The sequence below is a fragment of the Manacus candei genome, unplaced genomic scaffold (genome assembly GCF_025592945.1).
Source record: "Manacus candei isolate 608988 ecotype Guabito, Panama unplaced genomic scaffold, ASM2559294v1 h1tg000006l, whole genome shotgun sequence".
NCBI lineage: Eukaryota > Metazoa > Chordata > Aves > Passeriformes > Pipridae > Manacus > Manacus candei.
Genome location: NW_026138054.1, coordinates 255,363 through 278,490, shown reverse-complemented (window position 1 = coordinate 278,490; position 23,128 = coordinate 255,363). Strand labels below are relative to the sequence as shown.

The window sequence follows — 23,128 nt, the reverse complement described above, 5'->3', positions numbered from 1 at the left end:
CCAGGCTGGACACCCCTAACTCTCTTGGAGTTCCTGCACAGGAGAAGGGCTCCAGCCTTGGAATCATTTTCAAGGCCTCCTCTGGAGCTGCTCTAACAGGTCCAGATCTTGCTTGTGAGGGGGGCCCCAGAGCTGGATGTGTGCTCCAGGTGGGGTCTCAGGAGTGCAGAGTAGAGGGGAATGATCCCCTCCCCAGACCTGCTGCCCACACATACTGAAGCAGTGCAATAGGTCCCTTACGTCCAGGCCACATCCCAGCCCTATCCCACATCTCTCTGGAACAAATGGCACAGCTTCCACAGGCTCCTACCTCCATGGATAGTGAAATCCTCCACTGGCACTGAGCTGGCCACTTGACCAATGTGCGTTAGGTCCTCTTCATTGAGGCCAGTGGATGGACAGGTCATGCTCCGGGGCTGCCCATCCAAAGTGAAGAAACCTGGGGGAGAAGAAAAGTCACCATGCTGAAGGAGCTGTGCCAGCTCCATGGGAAGAGCTCAGGTCACGGACACCCTCAAGCAAAGGTCGGGATGCCAGGAGTGGAGACAGCACCACCCCACTTCCCCTCCAGTGTGATATACTACAAAATCGCTGCCACGGCTCCAGAGAGGCTGGGTGCTTTGCTAGGGACCTCCAAAATGCTGCCAGCAGCTTACCTGGCCAGGGCGAGTCCAGCCAGTGCTTGATGTGCAAGATCTTCTCATCCTTGGACCTAGCATGGGCCTCCTCGCAGATCTTATCATACTTGGCAATTTCCTCCTGAAAGGCAGAACCAGGAGGAGGAAAAACATTAGTGGAGGGTCTCCAAACAACGGTGCTGAGCCTGGGGGCTTCGGTGCATGCTTGCAAGGGTGATGGGGGAAGAGGTGGTCCCCACAGCAGGGGAGCCCCAGGGCCATGCTGCTCAGCCTCAGAGAGCAGAGCTGCCCCTTGGACCCCTGTCCCCTGAGGGACAGCCCAGCTGCTCTCTGAGCTGACAACTTGTGTTCAACCCTAGTGATGCTGCAAAGCAGTCCTGGGGCAAGCAGGACCGACAGAACTGCTGCCATGCATGCTGCTGCCCAAGCAGCAGAACTGGGGCATGAACTTGCCTCAGATACCCCTGGCCACAGCAATCCTGAGCACTGGGACCTGGCTGTGCTGCAGTGGCCCAGCACTGCGTGGCCTGTGCCACAGTGATCACGGGGCGATCCTTGAATTAGATGTTCCTGTGCTGTTCAGAGCCGGCACAGTCCAAGGATGAGCCTCGGCTTTGACCTCTGTTGCTGCAAGGTCTGCAGCACTCACCCAACTCCAGCACAACTCTGCCACCTTTAGGTGACAAGCACAAGCAGAAAAGGGCTCACATCACTTCATTCACATCCAGGTCTGAATCACACAAGTAATTCTCCCTGGAGATGCCACCTTCAGTTTTCCTGTCAGGCCACATGGCACAGTACCTCATACTCTGGCTGATTTACCACCCCCTGGGAAATCAGCAGCTCTGCGTATTTCTGCAGCACTGGCTTCTGTTTCCGGATCTGTTTGTACATCAGGGGCTGCGTGAACATGGGTTCGTCCATCTCATTGTGCCCGTTGCGCCTGTAACAAACCTGCCAGGAAGGGAAAGAGCCTTTGAACGCAGCTGCCTGCAACCTACCACTCCAAAAGCACTCGGAGCTACCTGCATCTGTGTTAGGGAGGGTCCAGAACAGCCCAGGAGGGACCCAAGTGCATTCCCACCACAGTCCCAGCTTCGGGGTAAAGTCTTGTGCCACGTTCCTTACCAAATCCACCACCACGTCCTTGTGGAAGGTGCTTCGCCACTCTGCTGCCACATTGCACACGTAGACAACGGCCTCGGGGTCATCTGCGTTGACGTGGAAGATGGGCGCGTTGACCACGCGGGCAACGTCGGTCGGGTACGGGGAGGACCGGGCCATCCGGGGGTCTGTCGTGAAGCCAATCTGTAAGAGGGTGAGAGGGAACAGGATGAGCACAGTGTTACCAACTGGATTTGGAACACAGCTCTGCTGTGCAGCTCCTTCTTTAGACACCGACGTCACAGTTGGCTTGGCACAAGGCAGCTGCACTTCGCCAGCTCAGGAAAGTGCCCACGTAGCTCCAAGGGCAGCTCAGCTGCTGTGGCTGAGCTGGGGACGCACAACCTGCCCATCTCCTGCACCCAGGCACATCCCAGTACCTACTGCACATGCAGGGACAGGCTGGTCCCAGTGAAATGCCTCTGGTTTCCATGGGGGCAGAAGGGATCACGCCTGTGTGATGTCGCACACTGAGCATCAGGTTTTATCACGTCTGCACCAGACTGGGCTCAAAAGCTGCTGCTGTGGAGCAGCTGGGTGGGAGGCACCCCCTGCTGACGCCAGGTTAGGGCTCCTGCCAGGAACACTGGCAGGGAAACAGGTGCTACCGGTTCCAGCTACCACCCAGCCCAGAGCCTGTGGAGGCGGCTCTGCCAGGGACCCATGGGCACAGAGGATTTGCTCCTCACCTGGTTGTTGACCACGACATGGACAGTGCCGTGGGTGGTATAGGAGGGCAGGTCACTCAGGTGAAATGTCTCGTACACGATGCCCTGTCCAGCAAATGCAGCATCTCCATGCAGGAGAATGGACATCACCTGGGAGAGGGGAAGCCATGGTGGTCAGCAGGGACAGCAGGCAGGGCACCACCAGGAAAGGGTCCAGCTCTCATCCCCACGAACCTTCAGCATCCCAGAAAGGACACATCCAATGCTTTCCCAGGAGCTGCGAGCGGAGCCAGCCATGGCTGGCACACCATTGGGGAAAGGCTGTGGCCACCAGCCCCCTCCCAGCAAGGATAGCACCCTTGGGGCACCCTGAGCAGGCAGTAGGACAACACCCAGTACACCCCAGCTGGGCAGTGAGTCCCATTTCCAAACACACCCCCCTCAAAGCAAAGCCTTTTTCTCACTGCAGCAAGAAGAGAATAACACCCTTTTACCCCACGCTTTCAGCCCAGAAGCCCCGTGGGCAGAAGTGGGGACAGGAGCTGGCTGCAGCGCCAGCGATGTTATTTTACCGCCGTCCCAGGGGCTGGCTGAGGACACCACTTGCCAGGCAAGGACAGGGTCTGTCTATTTATATCCAGCCCTTGGGGTGTAGGATGGAGGGAAGCACTTTGGATCTCACCCTTCCACTTCTTGGTGTTGAGAAACAGGTTTGTGATGAATCAGATGGCAAACAGCCCCCCACAGCCCTTTCCCCACCAGGGTGTGGAGAGCTGCCTCCTGCCAGCTCCAGCTTTCCCAGACCCAGGAATGGTTCTCCCTGCTTACACTGAGATCCTACTGCCGTGTCCCCCAAGCTGTGGTGCTCAGATTGCCTTTTGGGAGTGCCCCTCATTTCTCTGCTTTCCAGGCAGGGGTTTGTGCATCTGCTGCACCCACAGCCCAGCTTAGTCAGTTCAGAGATGGAGGAAGCAGCAATGGGAGCCTAGGGTGGATAAGCCCCTCCCAAAGTTATCTCCACAGTCAGTGGGGAAGGATGGGGGAGCAAAGTCAGGGTGACAGCAGGGGCACAGCAAACAAAAAACAGCCAGGTTTCTTCACTTTCCCAACAGCCTATCCACATCAAACCCCATCCAGCCCAGGACATTTCACTGCATATGTGTCTTAGCACCACTCACCTTCTTCCCCTCTGTGTCCCCACAGTAAAACTGCTCTGCCTTAGTCTTGCCTTGAACAACAGGATCAGCTGCCTCCAAATGAGAAGGATTTGCCACCAAAGAAAGGGTGATGTTCCTGTCAGTGACACGGTTAATCCGCCGGTGGTACATTCCCAAGTGGTACTTCACGTCACCAGAGCCCTGATGGAGGGGAGAGGAGAGTTACCCCCGGGAGCATGAGCAGCTTTTGGGACGTGGAAGGAGACCTGAGATAGGGCAGTGTTGATTCCAAGGCTGGAAGAGAGGGGCATTTTTCGGAGGCGCTGGCAGAACACAGCAGACACTCACTGCTGGAGCTGACCTGGCACCCAGAAAAGTCTCTCCCAGATGCCAAACCACCACCAATTTCAGACATGCATCCAGCCCATCTAGGTACAGCTGAAGGTATAGGGGATGAAGCAAGTGTGGTAGGTTGGGGGAAGATGCTGGAGAACAGGTAACACTCACCTAAGCTCTGCAAACACTGTTCCCAATGCACTGCCAGGTTCCCTATCAGGGCATCTCAAGGCTGCAGGCTGCTGCTTTCTCACCTTGAAACCTCAACGAAGGTCATGGCAGGATCAAGCCTGCCCAGCCCAGCCCAGCTTCCCAAAAGCCAAACCATCCCAGGTTATCATGCTGAACCTTTGGATCACGAGTGCATCGCAGAGACAGAGCCTGCGGCACAAGCAATTTGGAACTCAGCGCTTTTGGAGCTGCTTTAGAGCCCCAGACAGGGACCAGAGACTGCTGCAAGAGAACAAACCAACTTCTGCTCCCAGCCCCCTTCCCCTCACCTCAGCATCCACCCCAAGGCTTCTTCATGCCCTGGAGAGCCACCAACAGCATGTCTTTGCTGGAGACACTGGCAGTGGCCAGGGCATCAACCAACCCCAGGACAGGCAAGGACAGACCAGCACTGGCACCTACACAAAGGCTCCAATTGTCTGTATGTGCTTGCAACGTGGAAATACTTACAACACCAATGCCACCGAGTGACACCAGAAGCAGTGGCATAATACAGCCACAGCCCCTGGGGACTGTGCAGGGACAGGCAGCAGTAGCTGCTGCAGGCAGGGGAGGAGCTCACCTCATCAGCAGCCTCCAGCTTGGAGTCAAACTGGCAGAAGATCTGCTCCAGCTCTTTCCTGATCACGTTGGCAAGAACATTCAGGCGTCCCCTGCAAAAGCAAGACCGTTGCTGGCAGCCATCAAATACTGATGGTTACCTGCTACCCTCCTGGCACACCTCCTGTGACAGCTGTAGGGTCACCTAGGAATGAGGGCTCCCTAAAAGGATCCTGCAGGGATGGTTTGGCTGTCCTCAGCACAGGGATGGTTTGGCTGCCCCCACATCCCACATTCCTGTTGAGCTGCCCCAGAGCAGGCAGGTGCTGGGATTCCAGTAGGATTCCAGCTCTGCCCTCAAGCCACCACCCCTCTCCAGATGAATTTACAAACAAGTTGGAAAGATCATGACAAACAGAGAACAGCTAAAGCCTGAGCTCTTCAGCCGAGGTTCATCACCAACCAAGACCAGCTGGGTGACGGCAGAAACCAGTGTGCCCTCCAGCACCAAACCCCGGCAACATGCAGCATCCCCCTGTGTCCCACCCACGCCAAGCAGCACCATGGTTTGAGGCAAGGTTACCTGTGGGGCATCCCCATGATCACATAATCCACTCCCTTCTCACTCGACTTATCAATAATGGTCTTTAAAGCTGGGATCAGCACTTCGCATCCCTCCAGACCAAAACGCTTCTCTGAAGACCATTTCCGATGGAGGAACTCCTCAAACCTGGAAGGCAAAGGGAAAGAGGGATCAGTGCCAGGGCTACAGCTGAGGGCAGAAACCAGAGGAAGGATATGGATGGAACTGAGGGAGGCAGAGCATCAAATGATACTCAAACTGGCACCATGCAGCACATAACAGCCTTCCCAATCACTCCAGTATCCTCCCACAGAGCTGGCTGGCCACTCCCCCCGTCCCTATACCCTGCTGCACTTTATGTTTAAACCATTTCTGTCAGGACCATCCACATTTTCAGGCGGTTTGCCAGCACCTGAGCCTGCCAGGCCAGCAGCTTACTGGCGACACCCTGCTCATTAAGCTGATGACGACAGATGATGTCAAGATGTGACTCAGCTGGTGACTGTGTCACTAGAGCTGGGAGCAAACCTCCCCAGGCAGATAAAGGGAAGCCCCCCCGGGGTACCTGGTAGAGCGGACCAGCCTGGCCAGCAGCGTGCGCTTCTCTTCATTGGTGAACTGCATGATGCCTGGGGTCTCAAACTTCTGCCGGATCCACTGGCACTGCTCCAGGTCATTGATGAACATGAACTCCACGCCGATGTGCTGGCAGTATGCCATCTGCTCCGACAAGAAAAGAGTGGCCGTGGGAGAACAACCAGGGCTTCAGCACCTCAAGCCCCCATTGGATCACAGGACCAGGAGCTACTCATTTCCCCCTTTATCCTTTCAGCCAAAGAGCCCTCCTATGTCAGCAGAGACATGGTTCCTCATGCCCAGCAGGTGGAGGGGAGCCCTAGGGGGACCCCAGCTGCCAGCCCCACAACAGCCCTGCTTTAAGAGCCTTGTTTGAATTGTTTTCCCAGGAAAGGGGATGTTCCAGGATACTGTAAGGCAGCTTGGACCCTGCACATGACCCAGCATCAAGATGTTTAATTTTCCTTCTCCGAGGGGCCCACAATCAGCCCCTCAATTCCTTTTTATCCACCTCAAAGAGGAGATTTTCCCTCTTGGTGGCATCACCTGTGAGCAGTCCAAAATCCCACCTTAGAGGACAGGGGAGAATCAGCAGAAAAACCTCCCCTGACACATGAAGAGCCCATTCCTGCAGCTGAACTAAAGTGTTGGCACAGTTTTGCTTCTTCCAAGGTCAACCTGTCTTGGCAGAGACCATCTGAGCAGACTTCAGCATGCCTGAGAGCCACCTGCGCTCAGTCCAGGCATAGGAGGGGATGAAATCTGGCACGAAAATGGAACCAGCTGCACAAGCTGGAAGCCCAGCCCCAGGGGTCTCAAACCTGCACCCTCTGAAGGATCCCCACACAGGACAGCAGCACTGCTGCAGCACCTGAAGAGGGGATCACTGGCCTCCAGCCTGCTTCTGTGCTCTTCCAGCACCGGCTACTGCTTCAAACTGGAAAGTACAGCTAGAGAGGTTTCCAAAAACGCAATACCCAGTTGCCTGAGGTTTGCTCTACCTTGGGCAGACCAAGCATGTTGCTGCAATGCAGCAGGAAGCTGGAGGTGATCAGAGCTGAGCAGGTAACTCAGGGTGGCTCCCATGAGTGGGGCAAGAGCTGAGAAGCAATTCCCAAACTGAAAATCTTAAAATCTGAAGGCTGGCCCAGGACCTTCCAAAGGCAACTGCTCTGCCCCACCCCAGGCTGCACACAGGTCTAGCACAGACTTCCACTCTCCTCACCTCCAGCCGACGGATGATTTCCCGGAGTGGAAGAGCCGATTCATTTCCACCGATGAATGTGGTTGTGGGCAAGTGGAAAACCTTGTCAAGGTCAGATTCATCCAGCCCGTAAAAGCCTGCAGGATTTGTCACGAGTGGGACAAGCAAGAGAGAGAAGGAAAAGGGACCAGGACACCGTCACATGGGGACCGGGTGCATTAGGAAGAGGTGGGGAAGGGACAAAAGAAAGCAGCATAAAAAAAATAATAAGCATGAAGGAGGTTTATATGGATAAAAACCAAGCCGTAATTAAACAAAAAGAGATTAAGCATAGAACAATGAATTATTATAGAGGCACCGCAGGAAACGAACCACAAAGCAATGTATATGCATGGAAATGGGCAATTAAAATCCAGGGTGAGTCAGGGAGCCCCAGGAACACAAAAAATACACCACAAATTTTAACAGAGGGGAGAGAAAAGAAACAGAGGAATTGAGGAGTCACCGAGCGCACCGGAGGTGCCAGCACATGGTGGGAATTAAAAATGGAGAGTCAACACAGAGAAGGAAACAGTTAAAACAGAGAAAACCCCACAGAAGGAGAAACAGAGGACCAAGAAAGAAAAAAGGCATCAGGGCTCTGATGATGGACTCTCCTGAATAGCTCAGCCGAGCAAGGCGGCCAGCAGCCCCTCAGGGGTTTGGCTGCCCAGGCATCCCCTCAGCCCAAATAACAACCTTAGAATTAGAGCTTTTGCCTAGCTCTGCTCAGCAAACCCCTTCCCTCTGGTGCTGATGGCAGCAGCTGATGGCAGCTGATGGTTCAGGGGCAGCTCCTACTTGCAGCATGGCAGCTGTCGGGAGCTGGGTTGGGCCTGGAGAGGGGCCGAGCAGGGCTCAGAGCTGGAGGTCGGGATTTAGAGCTGCAGGTGAGCCCTGCCATGCCCCAAAGCCATCGGAGGTGCCTCATCACCACTCACGGTTGTCTTTGGGGAAACTGAGGCACAGAGGAGAAGGGACAGTGACCTCGCTGAACCAGTGCAGCAAGGCAGAAGCAGAGCCAGGAACTGGGGAGTCCCAGGACCCTTCTGAAGCAGGAGCTCGGATGAAAGAGTGGACAAGCAGAGCTGCCCATGGCCTGTTCAGAGCCCCAGCACGTCCCTTGGGCTCCTGCTCATCCCTCCCAAACTCCCAACAAAGCCAAGTCCCAAGCTGTCTCCTAACCCAGGGCAGGAGCTGCAGAAAAGGTAGTTACCACCACTCCTCCCAGCACCTTCCAAACCAGCCCAGGACCTCAGCTGGAGGCTCTTTTAGGGAGGGGACGGGGAACACCACTGCCTAAACACTGTAGGACAGTGTAACCCACCTTCCTCTGGGCAATGGGAGGCAAAAATTGGCCCCTCCTGAGCTGTCCCTCTTTGAACTTCAAAAGAGTCTATCCCTGACTGTCTGGTCAGGAATGGAGAATGAGCTGTAGACAGCCCGATCCCTGGAAGTGTTCAAGGCCAGGTTGGACAGGGTTTGGAGTGGAAGGTGTCCCTACCTATGGCAGAGCATGAAACTGGGTGGTCTTTAAGGTCCCTTACAACCTAAAGCAGTCTGCGATTCCACGATGACAGGGCTGGCCATGGCTTGTCCCTGTGCGGCCTTGAGGGGTGATTCCAGAGGCAAGGAACACCCCAGCCAGCCTGGAGTGGATGTGTTCCTGGCTGTCACTGCTGTCCATCCCTGCCCTCATCACCCCTCTGGATGCTGGAGTCCCAAGAGAGGGAATGAAGCCAGCCCCCAGGAGCTCTGCTCCGGAGCCATACCTGGGAGCACTGAATCAGCAGGAGCTAAGGGTTTGTCCCCATGTCTCTGGGGCTTCTCTGTGGTTCCCATTCAAACAGAAATCCTGGAAAGAGGCAGCATTAGCAGGTAGCATCCCAGACAAACTGCCTGTTGGAGGTTTCAGGGAAGCCTCAGTAATTTGCTGAGGCTTCCAATCCCGTGGCACAGGGCTTTGGCTTGCTCCGCCATGCTGCTTTGAAGACTCTTGACACACTTCGGGGAGTATCAGATTTTACAAGGAGTTTGCGAGGCTGTAAGCATCTTTGCTTCTGCTTTGCTGCAGCCTGCCAGCTCTTTGACAATGCCCAGTATTTACAGGCAGCAACACCACTGGATGGGGTAAAGGCAAGGGATAAGCTGACAAAATTTCCCTGCAACAAAACCAGGAGAAGACAGCTTGGATTTTTATGAGCCTTGAACCAATCAGGGAGATTGAGGCCTCATAAAATTAATGTTCACAACAAAATGTGTACTCTAGCAAGCCAGGCATGCAAACACACAGCACAGAAAAGGCCAGCAAGGCTCTAAATTGAGCATTTCTACGGGCCAAGTGTCACTAACCACACACCTACCTCAAGACTTTGAGAATGAATTCAAAATAAAAAAACATGTCACAAAACTCAAGAGTGGTGGGAGATGGAGGAGGCGGATTCACTTTACCGGCTCGGTTCATCCCCAGAATAACCTATTCAAAGAGAGTCCTGCACTCCAGAGGGTTAAAGGCTCATTAATTGCATACCTCCTACTGTTAACACTCTCAGCCGCTCCTTGAACACTGCGAGGTCTGGGGGAGCAGGGAGGGGAGTGCAGAAAGGGAGAAGATAGAGAAACGCAGTCAAAAGTTAGTAAAAAAACCCTGGAACTGTGAAAACTAGTCATGGAAAGCACAAGTCAAAAAAATACAGTATTTAAAATACAGTCAAAACCCATCAGAGGCAAAAGGGCTGGAATGGAGGATGACTACACACTAGGTGGAAAAGAAATCCTAGTGGGAAGTCTGACAAGAGGAGGGGGGAGCAGGAGGGGAAGGGGGGCATCAGACACTGGGGAGCAGTTGAGCTGCATGGTTTGAGATCTCTCACATGCACATCTTGACAGGAGAGGGGGATGGCCCATCACAGTGTCTTCACCTGCCACAACCAAGAGGCATCATCCTGACAAGCTGCATCACGGGGAGCAGGATCCTCTGCAGAGCAGGGAGCTGTCTCCCACCAACACCTGCTCCAGAGGGTTTGAGGGGTTTGCTCTGCTTTTGCTACTGGGAGGATTTCGAGGTCACTCGAAGGAGGCAGTGGCGCTGCCTTTGCAGAGAGGAGGAGGATCGGGGTGTTAAAACGCAGGTGGTTAATGAGGACGGTGGTGAGGCAGGCATGCACAGCTGTCTCTTCTGGAGCACACTTGGCGTGGGCAGGAGCACCAGCACGCCAAAGCAGCGGGCAAGCGTGCGGCACCAGAGCTGCCCATCCAGCTAGGTTAGGAGACCCAAGAGCCTCAATCTCCCCTGGGTTACAAGAAAGGCCTTGGAAACACTTCTTTGAGTCAGTGGGAAAAAATCAGACATTTCCCCAAAGTGGGGAAAGGGGAGGTGAGCACTCCCAGTCCAGCTCCCTGGTGGGGCTTGCCTGGCTCTTCCTGAACTGGAGGAGGATTTCCATCAATTCCCCTTGGCATGAGGCAGAGGCAGCTGCCCTCCATGGGGAGAGAAGCAGACAGACAGACAGACACACACAGCTGTCCACATACCAACCAGATTTCAGCGTGCTAAGGTAGTAATTCTTTCAATGAGTCACACTGAGTTCTGGTAGTCATCCTGTCCTTGTTTTACACACTTACCATGCCAGACCAGCTGCACTAGAAGACCAGGAGGAGATTACTTTGTTTTTTTAATAGAAAAGACATGAGAAAGGGGAATTTGGTGGCTCCAGGCCGACCACTCCTCAGACTGAGTAGCCCTGGGAGGGTTTCTCCCCCTGACATTTTCCCCAAAGTTCACACTGCTTAATCCAAAGAGAGCTTCCAAACTAGAACCAAACCAGTTGCTAAACAAAAGGCAATTGAGAAGAGAGATCGATTTCCAAGATTAACCATCCAACTCCTTTGAATCACAGCACTGCCAGTTTAAACTGCTGGCAGCAGAGCTCTCACCACAAAAGCTGACCTTTAAAGGACTTCTGCTCAGAAAGAGGAAACAAGATTGTTTCCAAGTTTCAAAAAACCACTTCTGTTATTAACTGCTCTGTCAAGTGTTACGAAGTATTCTTTCAAAGCAAAAAAAGCCAGCAGGATCCGCTTAGAAATTGGCTTTCTCTGCCACACGCAGATGACATCCAACCTTAGGCTCAGCTGGAGCTCCACACTGTGTGCACTGTCACAACTTCCTTCCCCTCTTTCTGAGCACCTTTTGCAAAGTATGTTTGCCAGCTGTAGTTAAGATTGACCAGATGAGATTTTCCAGGATAAGAATAGCAGGGGAAAATCTACTCAGTATAAATAATACTTATAGCAAGTTTAAAAAAAAGTCCTTTTGATGAGATCTAGCCACCTGAGTCTGGGATTCTACCATGGGACACAACCCCGGTGTGAGCTGGCAGCTGCCACCAGTACATCTTGTTCCCAGGGCTCGTTATTTCCTACGAATTCACGTATTCCTGGGAATTTAATCAAGACCAGAAACCACAATAACAGGTATCCTACTACAAAAGCCACGAAGCAACAGAGATTAAGCTCAAGGGCTGGCTCAGACACAGAGATCCCATGCTGAGGTTCCCTTCCAGCTGATGCCTAAGACCAGCCATACCTGAACATTTCCCACCACAGCAAGCCACGCTGGGACACACTGCTTGGCTCGTGGCCACTCACCCTGGGGAGGCAGGAAAAACTGAGCCTGTTCTGCTTCCCCAGATGTTGTTACAGTTGTGACACTGCTGCCAGCCCAGTGCCATGGCTGGGGCTGCCAGGGAGGACCTGCTCTTGGATCACATTGGGTTCGGCTTCCTCTGAAGCCAGGACACTGTTTGAGCACACCTGGCTCTTGAGGAATCAGTGGTCACAGCAGAAGTAAAGCTCTCTGAGCAGATTTCCCTCTGAAATTACCTTCCCCATGGAATTAGACCTGTGAGTTTGATGTCCAAGTGGAGAGCAGTAAGGAGCAGCGTCTCTCAAGTGTCTGTACTGGGACCAGTGAGGTTTAATTACCTCCACCAATGGCATTAACAGTGGGATGGTGGGCACCCTCAGCCAGGCTGCAGGTGACACTACAGAGTGTTGTGGGTGATGCACTGGAGGGACAGGATACCATCCAGAGGGACGTGGATAAGCTGGAGAAGAGGGACCATGTGAACTTCCTGAAGTTCAACAAGGCTGAGTGCAAGGGTTGGGGCAAGCTCTAGTCCCAGCACTGACTGGGGGAGGGATGGATGGACGGATGGATGGATGGAAAGCAGCTCTGTAGAGAAGGACTTGGGAGGTGCTGGTGGATGAGAGGCTGAAGATAAGCCGTCCATGTGTGCTGGCAGCCCAGAAGTCCATCTGTGTCCTGGGCTGCATTGGAAGTGTGACTGGTGGGGAGAGGGGTTTCTGCCCCTCTGCTCCACTCAGGTGAGACCCCACTTGCAGTGCTGCCTCCAGCACTGGGATCCTCAGTGCAAGACAGATGTGAACCTGCTGGAGCAAGTCCAGAGGGGGCCGCAGAGATGCTTCAAGGGCTGGAGCCCCTCTGCCATGGAGACAGGCTGGGAGAGCTGGGGGTGTCACCTGGAGGAGAGAAGGCACCGGGAGATCTTACTATGACCTTTCAGTGTATAAAGGTACTTACGGGAACAGCACTGAGAGACTTTTCACCAGGGTCTGCAGTGCCAGGACCAGGGGCGAGGGTAAGATTGGACATAAGGAACGAATCCCTCCCTGTGAAGGTGGTGAGGCCCTGGCACAGGTTGCCCAAGAAGCTGTGGCTGCCCCATCTCTGGAAGTGTTCAAGGCCAAGCTGGACAAGGCTTTGAGCAACCTGGTCAAGTGGAAGGTGTCCCTGTCTATGGCAGGGGGGTTGGACTAGGTGACCTCTGAAGATCCCTTCCAACCCAGACCACTTCGTGAGTCTACAACTTCCTGAGAAGCACAGTAACTCTGCTCCCCATACCCAGCTCCCTTTCCTGCCGAGGAACAGCTGTCACTGCCACCACTTGCAGCTGACTGGCTCTGGGTTTCATGTAGACCCTGCTCTACTCTCAAAAGGGAACACATCCGCCAGGCACAGAGCTTCAGGGTTTTCCTCTCCTGCTCTGCTTCAGAAGGACTATAGTGCCTGCAGCAGAGGCCAAAAACCCTGAGATGGAAAAGCCTTTCCTCACCCTCTCCTCTTTCCAGCTGAGTGGCTTCAAGATCACCTAAAGTCTCCCTGTTTCCCCCTCAGTGCTGACTACAAGCACTTGTGTCTTCCCCCACACCTGGGTTCACAGCCATCCTCTTCCCACCTCTTGCCATCAAAATATCTCAGGCACAGGACTTGCTCCAAGCTGGATCTGGACAGTTCCTCAAGTACAGCCAGGGCTTGGTCCTCTGGACAAGCATGTCAGAGTCCAGACTGTGGGATGAAGCAGCTTCTTCATCGTCCAGTGAACTGGTCCAACCAAAACCTACTCCTTCCCTACCACTCCCAGTACACGTAATCCTGTTGGAAGGTCCAGCAGGTCCAGGGCTGGTGTCCCTGTGTTGGCAGCTGAATAAGGAATCAAGGTGGTTTACATGCACCGTGCTCTATGATCAGCCGTTTTGGTTGGCGAGGTTAGTAATCATCACTGCTGCTCTACTCTATGTTAGGAGCATGAGCATGCCTCTGAAGCACTCGGAGTGCCAGGGAACCACCCTGGGAAGCACCAGTAAGGGGACAGAGTTCAGCAGCTTCATCCTGTCTAGGGGAAAGGCAGCAAACTACAGAGATCAGCTCTAAAGCACGTGGAGCAGTGCTGGGTTTAAACACTTTCAGATTAGGATTTCAAGTCCTGAGCACCACACACGCTTCTGCACAACACTCAGGCTTCACTCGCTCGAAGGCATTGGGATTTCCACCTCTCAACTTAGATGGAAATGTATCCCAAAGCTTCCTTGTTATGATCACCAGCAAGGACTCATAGCTCAGTCTTGGAAAAAGGGCAATTAAGGGATTTACAGAGGCTGGGGCAAGCTGGGAGCACAGGGAGGGCAGGGACAGCCACTCAGCCCTGCAGAGATGAACCCAGCCTGTTCACCCCAAGCTCTAAGGGTCCCCAAGAGCAGCAAGAGGAGCCAAGAGAAGAGAACTCCAGCTCTCACCAACACAAAACCTCTCTGTGCTTAGCATTTCCAGAAGATGCAATTGCTTCCAGCCCTGGGATAGCAAGTTCAGTGACATCACTGAACGGCACCAGTCGGAGAAGAAACATGAGCCGAGCACTGGGGTGATGGACAGAGGGTGGCAGGACTGCTCCGCTGCCACTAGCAGCTACAATTTTAGTGATCATTACTAAGGAAACTTCAGACCCTTCCCCCCTGATCGGTGAAGCAATCTACCTACGAAGCTGTGAAGGAGAGAGGAGCTCAAGCAATGCAGCACTAACTGCTCTCAAAGCCCTCACCCAGTTTGTCTGTGGATGTGATAATATCAGCTGGAAGGGAGGAGTCCAGATCTGCATCCAAGATGCCCAGTGGGTCGAGTTGTGCTACATGATGCCCTCGAATCTATGAAATGCGCCAGGAATGGAAAGGAGAACAGGAACCAAAAGGGAGAGAAAAACAAAAGAGGGAAGGGGTAAAAAAGTTAAATTACATTAGAATTAATTTGCAGAGTAATTCTCACCGACGTTTGGAGAAACAGTTACTGGTGCATCATCAAAATTTACACAACTAATGCCGAGAGGATCAAGCTTTGCAATGTGGTGACCCCTGACCTGGAAGCAACAACACAGATTAGTCATTAAAACATGTTAATTGAAGAGACATTCCATTAAAAAAAAAAGTTAAAAAAACATCATGCACAAGTTTCCCTCTTTACATTTTCTGCAGAGCCACCCCAATTCTAGCTCCAGCTGAAGCCTGGAGAAGTTGGGTTTAGTCACCTACAGCAAGTAGCTGAGTGCCAGCAGCTGCCAGGACTCTTCTGCTCTGCCTGACGCCAGGTTTGGGGGGTAGGCGGGGGGATGGCAAACTCCTTCACAGCAGAGACCTTCCAGAATTAGGGTCCAAGGGTCTTCTGACACTTTCCCAGTATCCAACCTGAGCAGCTCCTCTCTACAGATACAGTAACTCCACATCAGTGGTCTCCTTCTAAGTGTCAAAGGCACATGAAGAGGCAGCTTGCCCCGAGAAGCTGTGGCTGCCCCATCCCTGGAAGTGTTCAAGACCAAGTTGGACGGGCCTTGGAGCAACCTGGAACGCTGCCTGTGGCAGAGGGGCAGCAGGGTAGAATGAGATGAGCTTTAAGAGCCCTTCCAACCCAAACCATTCTAGGATTCTATGAATTTTCCAGATTTTGACAGATTTAGGTGTTCTCTTGTCAATATAGTAGAGAAAACAGGCGCTGCCACCAGCAGCAGTTGTTCCTGAAAGGCCAAGGAATGTGCCTGAAGAACATCTGCCCAGCTATGCAGCAACTCACAGCATTCCTCTGGAGAGAGGAGCCACAGCAGAACTCTCATGTGAAGGGGCAGGTGCAGAAATATCAAAGAGCTCGCAGCCAGTGGAGCCCTGACAGCTCCTGGTGGCAGCACTCAGGCCAGAAGTCTCCATGCTGTGTCTGAATCCACATCAGGAGCCATGGAGAACAATGGGAGGCGATGAGGAGTTTCAGATTTTTGCTTCCACTGGAGTAGGTAGCCATGGAGGGATCCCAGCATGTCTGACTGAGCTAACTCAGGTCACCTTGGTGGCCAGCACTGACTGGTGAGCCACAGCTTCAGGCTCAGCAATGCTGGGACTGGGGCAGGAAACACAACTGCTGTGGTACAGGGCGTGGAGCCTTTCTTACACTGGGAAAGTGTACTACAGCCATCAAATCCGCTGCCAGTTAGGAAAAGCACTCGGATACAAGGGAATTGCTAAACCTCTTGTACAAACCAGACACGCTGATCCGACATTATTTACCAGAAGGCATTCCTTTCCAGAGCATCCCATGGGGATTTTAGCACGTGATTTTTGTGGTTTTACCAGCCAAGGAGTCTTAAATCAGCCATCAGTACTAAGGCAAACTGTAAAGAAAGCATCGTTCCCTCCCTGTTCTCTGCAGGGCCAGGTGACACTGTGCCCCTGAGCACTGGTGGCCACAGGAAAGCTCCTCTGGGCCAGCCGTGTCTGAAAATGATTTGCTTGTCCATCTTGCAGCAAAGCCCAGGGGAGAGACCATCACGTAGCAGTCAGCAGGACGCAAGGTCGCCATGCTGCTCTCCATGGCCAGGATGCTCTCACCGGGACCAGGAGGCCACTTAGTCCAGCAAACAGCTTTGAGCTGGGGACCCCTATTGGCTTTGAGGTCACCTCAGCAGTTTGCAGGTACACAAAAAGTCCTCAAATTGGTAGAGCAGCAAAGAGAACACCTCTTTCCCCACAGGAGCCAGGCTGCTTGTTAGTGTCCACACGCAATGCAAACCAAAAAAAGGAACAAAAAAGATGCTCTGTGGGCTGGAGCCCCTCTGCTCTGGAGCCAGGCTGGGAGAGCTGGGGGTGTTCACCTGGAGAAGAGAAGGCTCCGGGGACACCTTAGAGCCCCTTCTAGTGCCTAAAGGGGCTCCAGGAGAGCTGCAGAGAGACTTTGGACAAGGGCCTGGAGTGACAGGACAAGGGGGAATGGCTTCCCACTGCCAGAGGGCAGGGTTAGATGGGATATTGGGAAGAAATTCTTCCCTGTGAGGGTGGTGAGGCACTGGCACAGGTTGTCCAAGAAGCTGTGGCTGCCCCATCCCTGGAAGTCTTCAAGGCCAGGTTCAACAGGGCTTGGAGCAACCTGGAAGGTCTAGTGGAAGGTGTCCCTGCCCATGGCACATGGGTTTGGAACTAGATGGTCTGTAAGGCTCCTTCCAACCCAAAGCACTCTACTACTCAAAATTAATAATGACTTGGGCATGGAAACACAAATACAATTAAGGAGCCATCACTGATGCCAAAGCAGAGTAGTCATTGCTCACCCATAATTATAGGGACAGACCAGCTCAATCCAATTAAGAAATTAATTTTGTGGTCTTTTAAGTAGGTTACGTATCACAGGTAGGGTTTCCTTCACCTTCCTACACTTTCATACCTCCATATCCTGTCCCGAACCTCCCCACCTGAATAAGTCACCACAGCTACAGCCCTACTGTGACACCAGGGCAGAAAGGGAGGCAGACTTCTCACTGCAGACAGCTCAGAAAAATACATCCAAGAGCCATCACCTCCCAGCGCTGCCACTCAGAGCCTGAAGAAGAGATGGGAATACTGAAGAGGTTATGGATTTTGTGTTCAAATTGCTGACATGAAGCTTCTGCTTCCAACTACATCAATCACCATGTGTTCAAACTTGGTGTCTGCCCGCTTGCTCTACTGGCAGGAGCTGCCTCAGAGCTGACAGGGTGGTCATCTCCCATGGAACCAGCCGTACAGGTCCTTACAAACAGGTCCCAGTGCTGACGTTGGCACTGCAGCTGCAGAGGCAGGCAGGGTAGTGGCAGTATCTTGGAGCCAGAGAGCAGGGGCCAAGGCTGGGCAGACCTTTGGACTTGTCCAGCACTGCAGTTCCTGCCTTAACTCACGGCCTTTTATGTTGGATTTTCCCCATACCTGAGCAGGAACACAATGTACAGCGAGTCCTTTGTCACACGAACAGGTGAGAAACTCACTTGCACAGCAGCTGGGTTCTTTAACATCTCACCACAGAGCCAATTAGAGCCCCCAGACTTGACAAACCAGAGCATAAACAAAGGTGAAAGGATGACACAAATGTAGAAACACGCTTAAATGTTCTCCCAAGTAAAAATACTTGCTGGCCTTCCACCAGCCAGAGGATGTTTCCTTCCTGCTTCAAACTCATTTCTCCCAGAGGATGGACTTGGGCAGCATTTGGTCTGAGCTGCAGCCCACCAGCACCACCGGCCTCTTCCAGGTTGCAAATCACATGGAAATGTTTCCTGAGCTTCTATATTAGGACCTCAGAAGTTCTCTCAGCAACATGAGGGAAGAAGGATGGGTGTCCCATGTCACTGCTGAGCATGGCAGCCCATGGCACAGGAGCAACATTCCAAAGGCCAGCAAACCACCTTTTGTGAAGAAGACCTCCCCCTCCCTGCCACCCCGTTTGGATAACAATAGCTTAAACCTTCCTATTGTCCAGCAAAGCATCAGCTAAGCTTCTGCCTAAACAGATCAGCAGCTCCTATGCCAAAACAGGCAGCTCAGCCCACATCCTGCATGCTCTCCATGCAAAACACATGCATCAACCCTAACCTCAGCCATGAAAGGCCCCTCTACTGAGGACAGGACCCTCCTCAGCACAACATCCCCTTACCTGATATGCCCTGATGAGAGACTGCACTGCAAGATGGTCCTCCACCAGTTTATCCACGCTGGGCTGTGCCTGAACCAGGAACTGGGCTTGGGACAGGGTGGAAAGGCTGGTACTCAGTGGAGGGGGGCTTTGGTAAGCGGTGCCTGGAGCAGCTCCGGCATTGGCGTTGCGAAAGAAGATGTCCCATGACTACAAAAACGGAAAGAAGAGAGGCAACAGGGTCATCACCTGCAGCCCAAGCACTCGAGGCTACAGAGGTCTCAGCTCTGTTGCCAAAGCAGGGAGCAGAGTTCCCTCCTCCCCTGCACCTCAGCTCCATGCAGCCACTGCTGAAGGCACCCACCTGCTTTGGACGGAAGAGCACTAAAGCTCTCCCACTACTCCAGGTACACCATTATCCCACTTCCCATCCATCTGGATTGTTTCTTTTGCCATGAGGCCGCCCCCAAAGCCCCTCCTCTCTCAACAGCAGCACACAAGACAGGACACAGCGATACACCCTCCCCTGCCTCAGCTCTCAGAACTGCTGCTCTGAGACACAAGTCCCAGCCTGGACTTCCAGCTCGTTTCCTTCTCCCCAGGGGAAGCCATTGCCTTCTAAATAACCCCAGTATTTTCTGAAAAACATTTCTGCCCTATAATCAAATACACCTCTTCCTATTTTCCGTGGTCTGAATGGCCTGAGACCTAAATCCGAGCACGAGCTGTGTTGTCCAGCACTCAACCAGCAATGTGTTCCTTTTTCTGTCCTCTCTTCAATTTTTCCCCATCCTTTTGGCAACGCCCAGGCCAGCACTATGCAGGTACTCCCACGCAGCTCTCCTGTGCCCAGACCAAGGCAGCTGTCACCTCTGCTCCTGCTTTCTCTGCAGATGGGCATGTCTAGGTGCTAAGAAAACAAATCAAAACCCCCCAAAATAGCCCTTGACAGATTTGGTGTAACTGTCATACTTTTCCAGCACTGCTTGAAAAACCCAGAAGTGACCCATGCCAAACACAAGTTAATTTGTCTCCTTGGAGAGGCAGCAATGGACCTGAGAAAGGGGAGAGCTTAGTCAAACAAAGTCCAAGCTACATCCTCCCGTCACATACCCCGGTCTCATGTGCCACCGAGTGATGGCAAAGGACAAGGGCACAGTGGAGCAGTGGCTGTGTGCTAGCACAGACCCAGGTTGCCAGCTAAAGCAAACAAATCCCCTGGGATTTGCATGCTGGTTTTAGCCCAAGAGTCTCTCCACCGGCTGTGGGCACCTTGGAGTGCACCTCATCCTGCACCTTGGAGAGTGCCAAATCCAGCCTTGGTGATCGGAGACGGGGAAGCGCTGCCCAGCCATCCCCAGAGTGTGTAAACTAAGTGGAAAAGTGCCCTGAAAGAACCTCCAGCTGTTGTTTGGGGCAGAAAAGACAGATTTTGTCCCCCTGGAAGCAGGGTGAAAAGGACTGAAAATGTCCCCTTTGCCAGAGGAGCCCCAGCTCAGCCATCCCTGGAGCTACTCCAGTTGCAGAGTCCATCACATGCCCCAGGAAGGTGTTTCCAGCCCCGATTTACCCAAACACTCCATCACATGACTGCACAAGGTGAATAAATTTAGAAACAGGTCATGCTGAAAGAACATAAATAAAATCTGGAACATTTTGGCACTCTAACTGATAAACAATCACTCCCCCAAAGGCAAAAAAAAAAAAAAAAAGGAAAGGCAGAAAACACCTAACCCCATTTCAACTGCTAAAGGAAATTTCAAGGAGAAAAGAGGGAGAGTGGCTTTCTGTTTCATCCCTGCTCTTCTCTTTCTCAGGCTCAGAGAGCTCCTGGGTGCTCTAGAAGACATCAGCTCCTGTGAGCAGAGGGACAAGCACCAGGCATAGGCTCCACGCACTTGGGATGGGGAGGAACCTGGCAGGCTGCTTTACTCGGTGGTTTAAGGTTCTTTAATGTAATGGAAAATAAAGACAGGTAAGAGAAAGGGAGCATCTGCCAGCCCAAGAGGGGGCTGAGGACAGGGAAGGAGCCAGGGGTGTTTCCTTCATGAACCTCTTCCCGTCTGCCATTCATTAATATCAACCTCTCAGAGCTGCAATTTGATTCTGTTTTGAAACAAGAAGTCCACTTTAAGCTCTGCAAACAAGGTGTGGCACTGGCTGAGTCAGCTCGGGTACTTTCACTGAATCCTTTATGGCCCTACAGAATGATGGTTGAATGGCAAAGGGAGGGCTGGAGCCTTGATAAGTGCTATAAAAATGTCAGCTTTCAACCTGCTGATGTGATTTCGAATTCAATAGTATCCAAGGGCCACCCTGTAGGTTTGTGGGGAGCACATGTGAGGTGCCTCTGGAGCTCATGTCTCCCATGGGAGAGGCTAAACAGCCCCATCAGTTACCCTGCTTTATCATGGGAAGGAGAACTTTGCCTTAATCTGGCACTTGCCAAAGTTAACAGCAATAATAAACTCACGGGGTTATTTCCCTCTGAATTCTCTGTGCCCACAGCAGCCCTGTGAGAGCTCCTCTGGCTCTTATACCCTGTATAGATACATACACATACAGGGCATGAGATATATATATATTTTGGGTACAAGAGAGCTCAGATTCATTGCATTTTTGCAGTCCCACAGCTGCAGTACAAGGCATTAGCCTGGACAGGTTTCCTGGTGCTCCTCCATGCACTGGCAAAGTGGGATAGGTGAGCCAGCTGTCTGCCACACACCATGATAGTTCAGGCTTTAGAAGGATCTTGAGCTCCACTCCGGGAGCAGATCTCAGTGCGGGCTCCTCTGCTGGGAACAGCCTCAAACCAGCTCACCAAGGCAAACCAGCACCTTCCGCTAGACTCAGCTCCTAGAGAAGGGTGCAGGCTCAGACCACCACATCCCAGTCTCTGCCAGCTTGGAGGTCAGGCATACATGGCAAGGGGAGAGAGCTGCCACCAGCTGCAAGCACCACGGACAGGGCTGCAGGTGCTCCGGGTTGGGAGGCGCGAGGGACACACAGCCTCCACCTCCCGCTCAGGCTGCTCCCCGCCCGTTCCCCTGCCACAGCCTCCAGAAGCACCAACCCTGCTCAGCACAGTCTGCAAGCCCAGCAGAAAGAAGAGGAGAAACATCAGAACTTAAAGCTGGAGGAGGAGGAGCCTGAACCAAATTTAAGGCTGGTAACCTTTGCTAAGAGCAGGCGGTCAAGCAGCAACAGATGGGTCTGTGCTCTGCACATCGCCATGTCCCTTATCAACGTAAACAAGGACCTTCAGTGTTCCACAGTGCAATCAGGTCATCAAACTCCTTTCAATTTAAAACCCCAAACACTGACATGTTAAGGAGTCCATGTTAAGGCCCATTTGATGTACAGACCTATGGGGAGAGCTGTGTTCCTTTCCCATGGTTCAACCCAAACTTTGGGGCTGCTGCTTAGGGAGGCTGAACCTGCCCCAGGTATATGCAGGTACCACCCACCTGCAGTCACAGCTCTCTGGTTGTCTCTCCTGAAGCACCCATGACGTTGCTCAGGGTACCAGGGAGACGGTGCAGGCTAGGCTGTGCCAAGAACCCAAGCTGGCCAAATGGGGGGCAGAAGAAGGGTATCCCCACTCCCTGGGGACACAGTCCAGGAGCAGGCAGCACTGACCCTGTGGCAGCCCACCAGCACCCATCTCCCGTGTCCTCATATCCTCTTTCTCCAGCCCTGCTCATATTTTTATTATTCTACTGTTACTATAATCCAACTCTGCTCATCAGACTTGGAAACTGGAGTTGAAGGACTGCACACAGAAAATCTCCTAAAATAATCTTTTTTTTTTACCTTCCCTGTTTTAAACAAGCACTGAGGCTTGTTCTGCAGTTTAAACCCCTGGTGTCTGCACAGAGGAAGTGGATTCACCATGCTCTGCTGGGACCATCACGTCAGCTGAAAGCCTCAGAAGTTTTTGCTGACAACAGCAAAGACACCCCAGCTCTTCCCAGATGAAGGTGTCCCTCCCCAGCAGGATGCAGCATGGCAAGCAGAAGCCGGTCTCTGCTCTGTGCAGGGACAGATAAGCCTCAGTCGGGTCCCTGTGACAGCCTGGCTCCTTCCAAGAGCTCCACCCCGGGATCTGCCCCTCCATCTGGCAGGATGGAGGCCAACACTTATCAGGGAAAGGGGTGGCACATGCCTCCCCAGAGGGGACACCAGTTGATAGGGACTGTGAGCGAGCAAAACCAGAGACAAGCCCAGCCCATGCCCAGCAGCTTAGCAACCCAGCAAGGATGGAGGAGCCATGAAAAAGTGCAGAAGGACAAAGGAGTACAGAGAGCAGCTGGGAAGGGACCTTGGTAAAGGGGTCACTGGAATGAGGTGGGGTCCACCCAAGAGACAAGTCCAGAAGGAGGCCAAGTGTACCAGGAAGCAACAGCAAAGTCCACACCGACTCAGGTACCAACCCCACCAGAAGTTTTGGGACTGGAGCTGGATTTCATAGGACCACAGAATGGTTTAGGTAGGAAGGGACACTCAAAAGATCATCTAGTCTCATCTCCCTGCTCCAATCCCTTTCTGCCAAGCAGGACTCCAGTTTGGTTTCCTTTGATGGAAAAAAAGTCCCTAAGACTTGCTTTTTCCATCACAGGTCTCAAGTTTGCTTCCTGGCATTTTATTTCACATGTTGATTTTCCTGATGCCAAACCAGTTCCAGACATGCTGGAATAAAAAATCCTATATCAATTCC

At 52.8% G+C, this 23,128-nt stretch overlaps 1 protein-coding gene across 3 annotated transcripts in view; it reads right to left on the bottom strand.

Annotated features, from left to right (window-relative positions):
- OGDH (oxoglutarate dehydrogenase) overlaps window positions 1–23,128 on the bottom strand; it is a 32,614-nt gene that overhangs the window by 3,946 nt on the left and 5,540 nt on the right. Inside the window, exons 3-15 of one of the 3 annotated variants that reach the window (XM_051809189.1) lie at window positions 18,433–18,621; window positions 14,758–14,848; window positions 9,667–9,711; window positions 7,119–7,234; window positions 5,883–6,037; window positions 5,318–5,464; window positions 4,757–4,847; window positions 3,649–3,828; window positions 2,492–2,620; window positions 1,767–1,946; window positions 1,440–1,592; window positions 657–759; window positions 311–439 (exon numbers count right to left, since the gene is read on the bottom strand). In XM_051809189.1, the coding sequence (XP_051665149.1) occupies window positions 311–439; window positions 657–759; window positions 1,440–1,592; window positions 1,767–1,946; window positions 2,492–2,620; window positions 3,649–3,828; window positions 4,757–4,847; window positions 5,318–5,464; window positions 5,883–6,037; window positions 7,119–7,234; window positions 9,667–9,711; window positions 14,758–14,848; window positions 18,433–18,621 (1,708 nt within the window). Of the gene's footprint in view, window positions 1–310; window positions 440–656; window positions 760–1,439; window positions 1,593–1,766; window positions 1,947–2,491; window positions 2,621–3,648; window positions 3,829–4,756; window positions 4,848–5,317; window positions 5,465–5,882; window positions 6,038–7,118; window positions 7,235–9,666; window positions 9,712–14,536; window positions 14,640–14,757; window positions 14,849–18,432; window positions 18,622–23,128 lie in introns of all 3 variants that reach the window. The other 2 variants (XM_051809208.1, XM_051809198.1) reach the window with 2 other exon arrangements.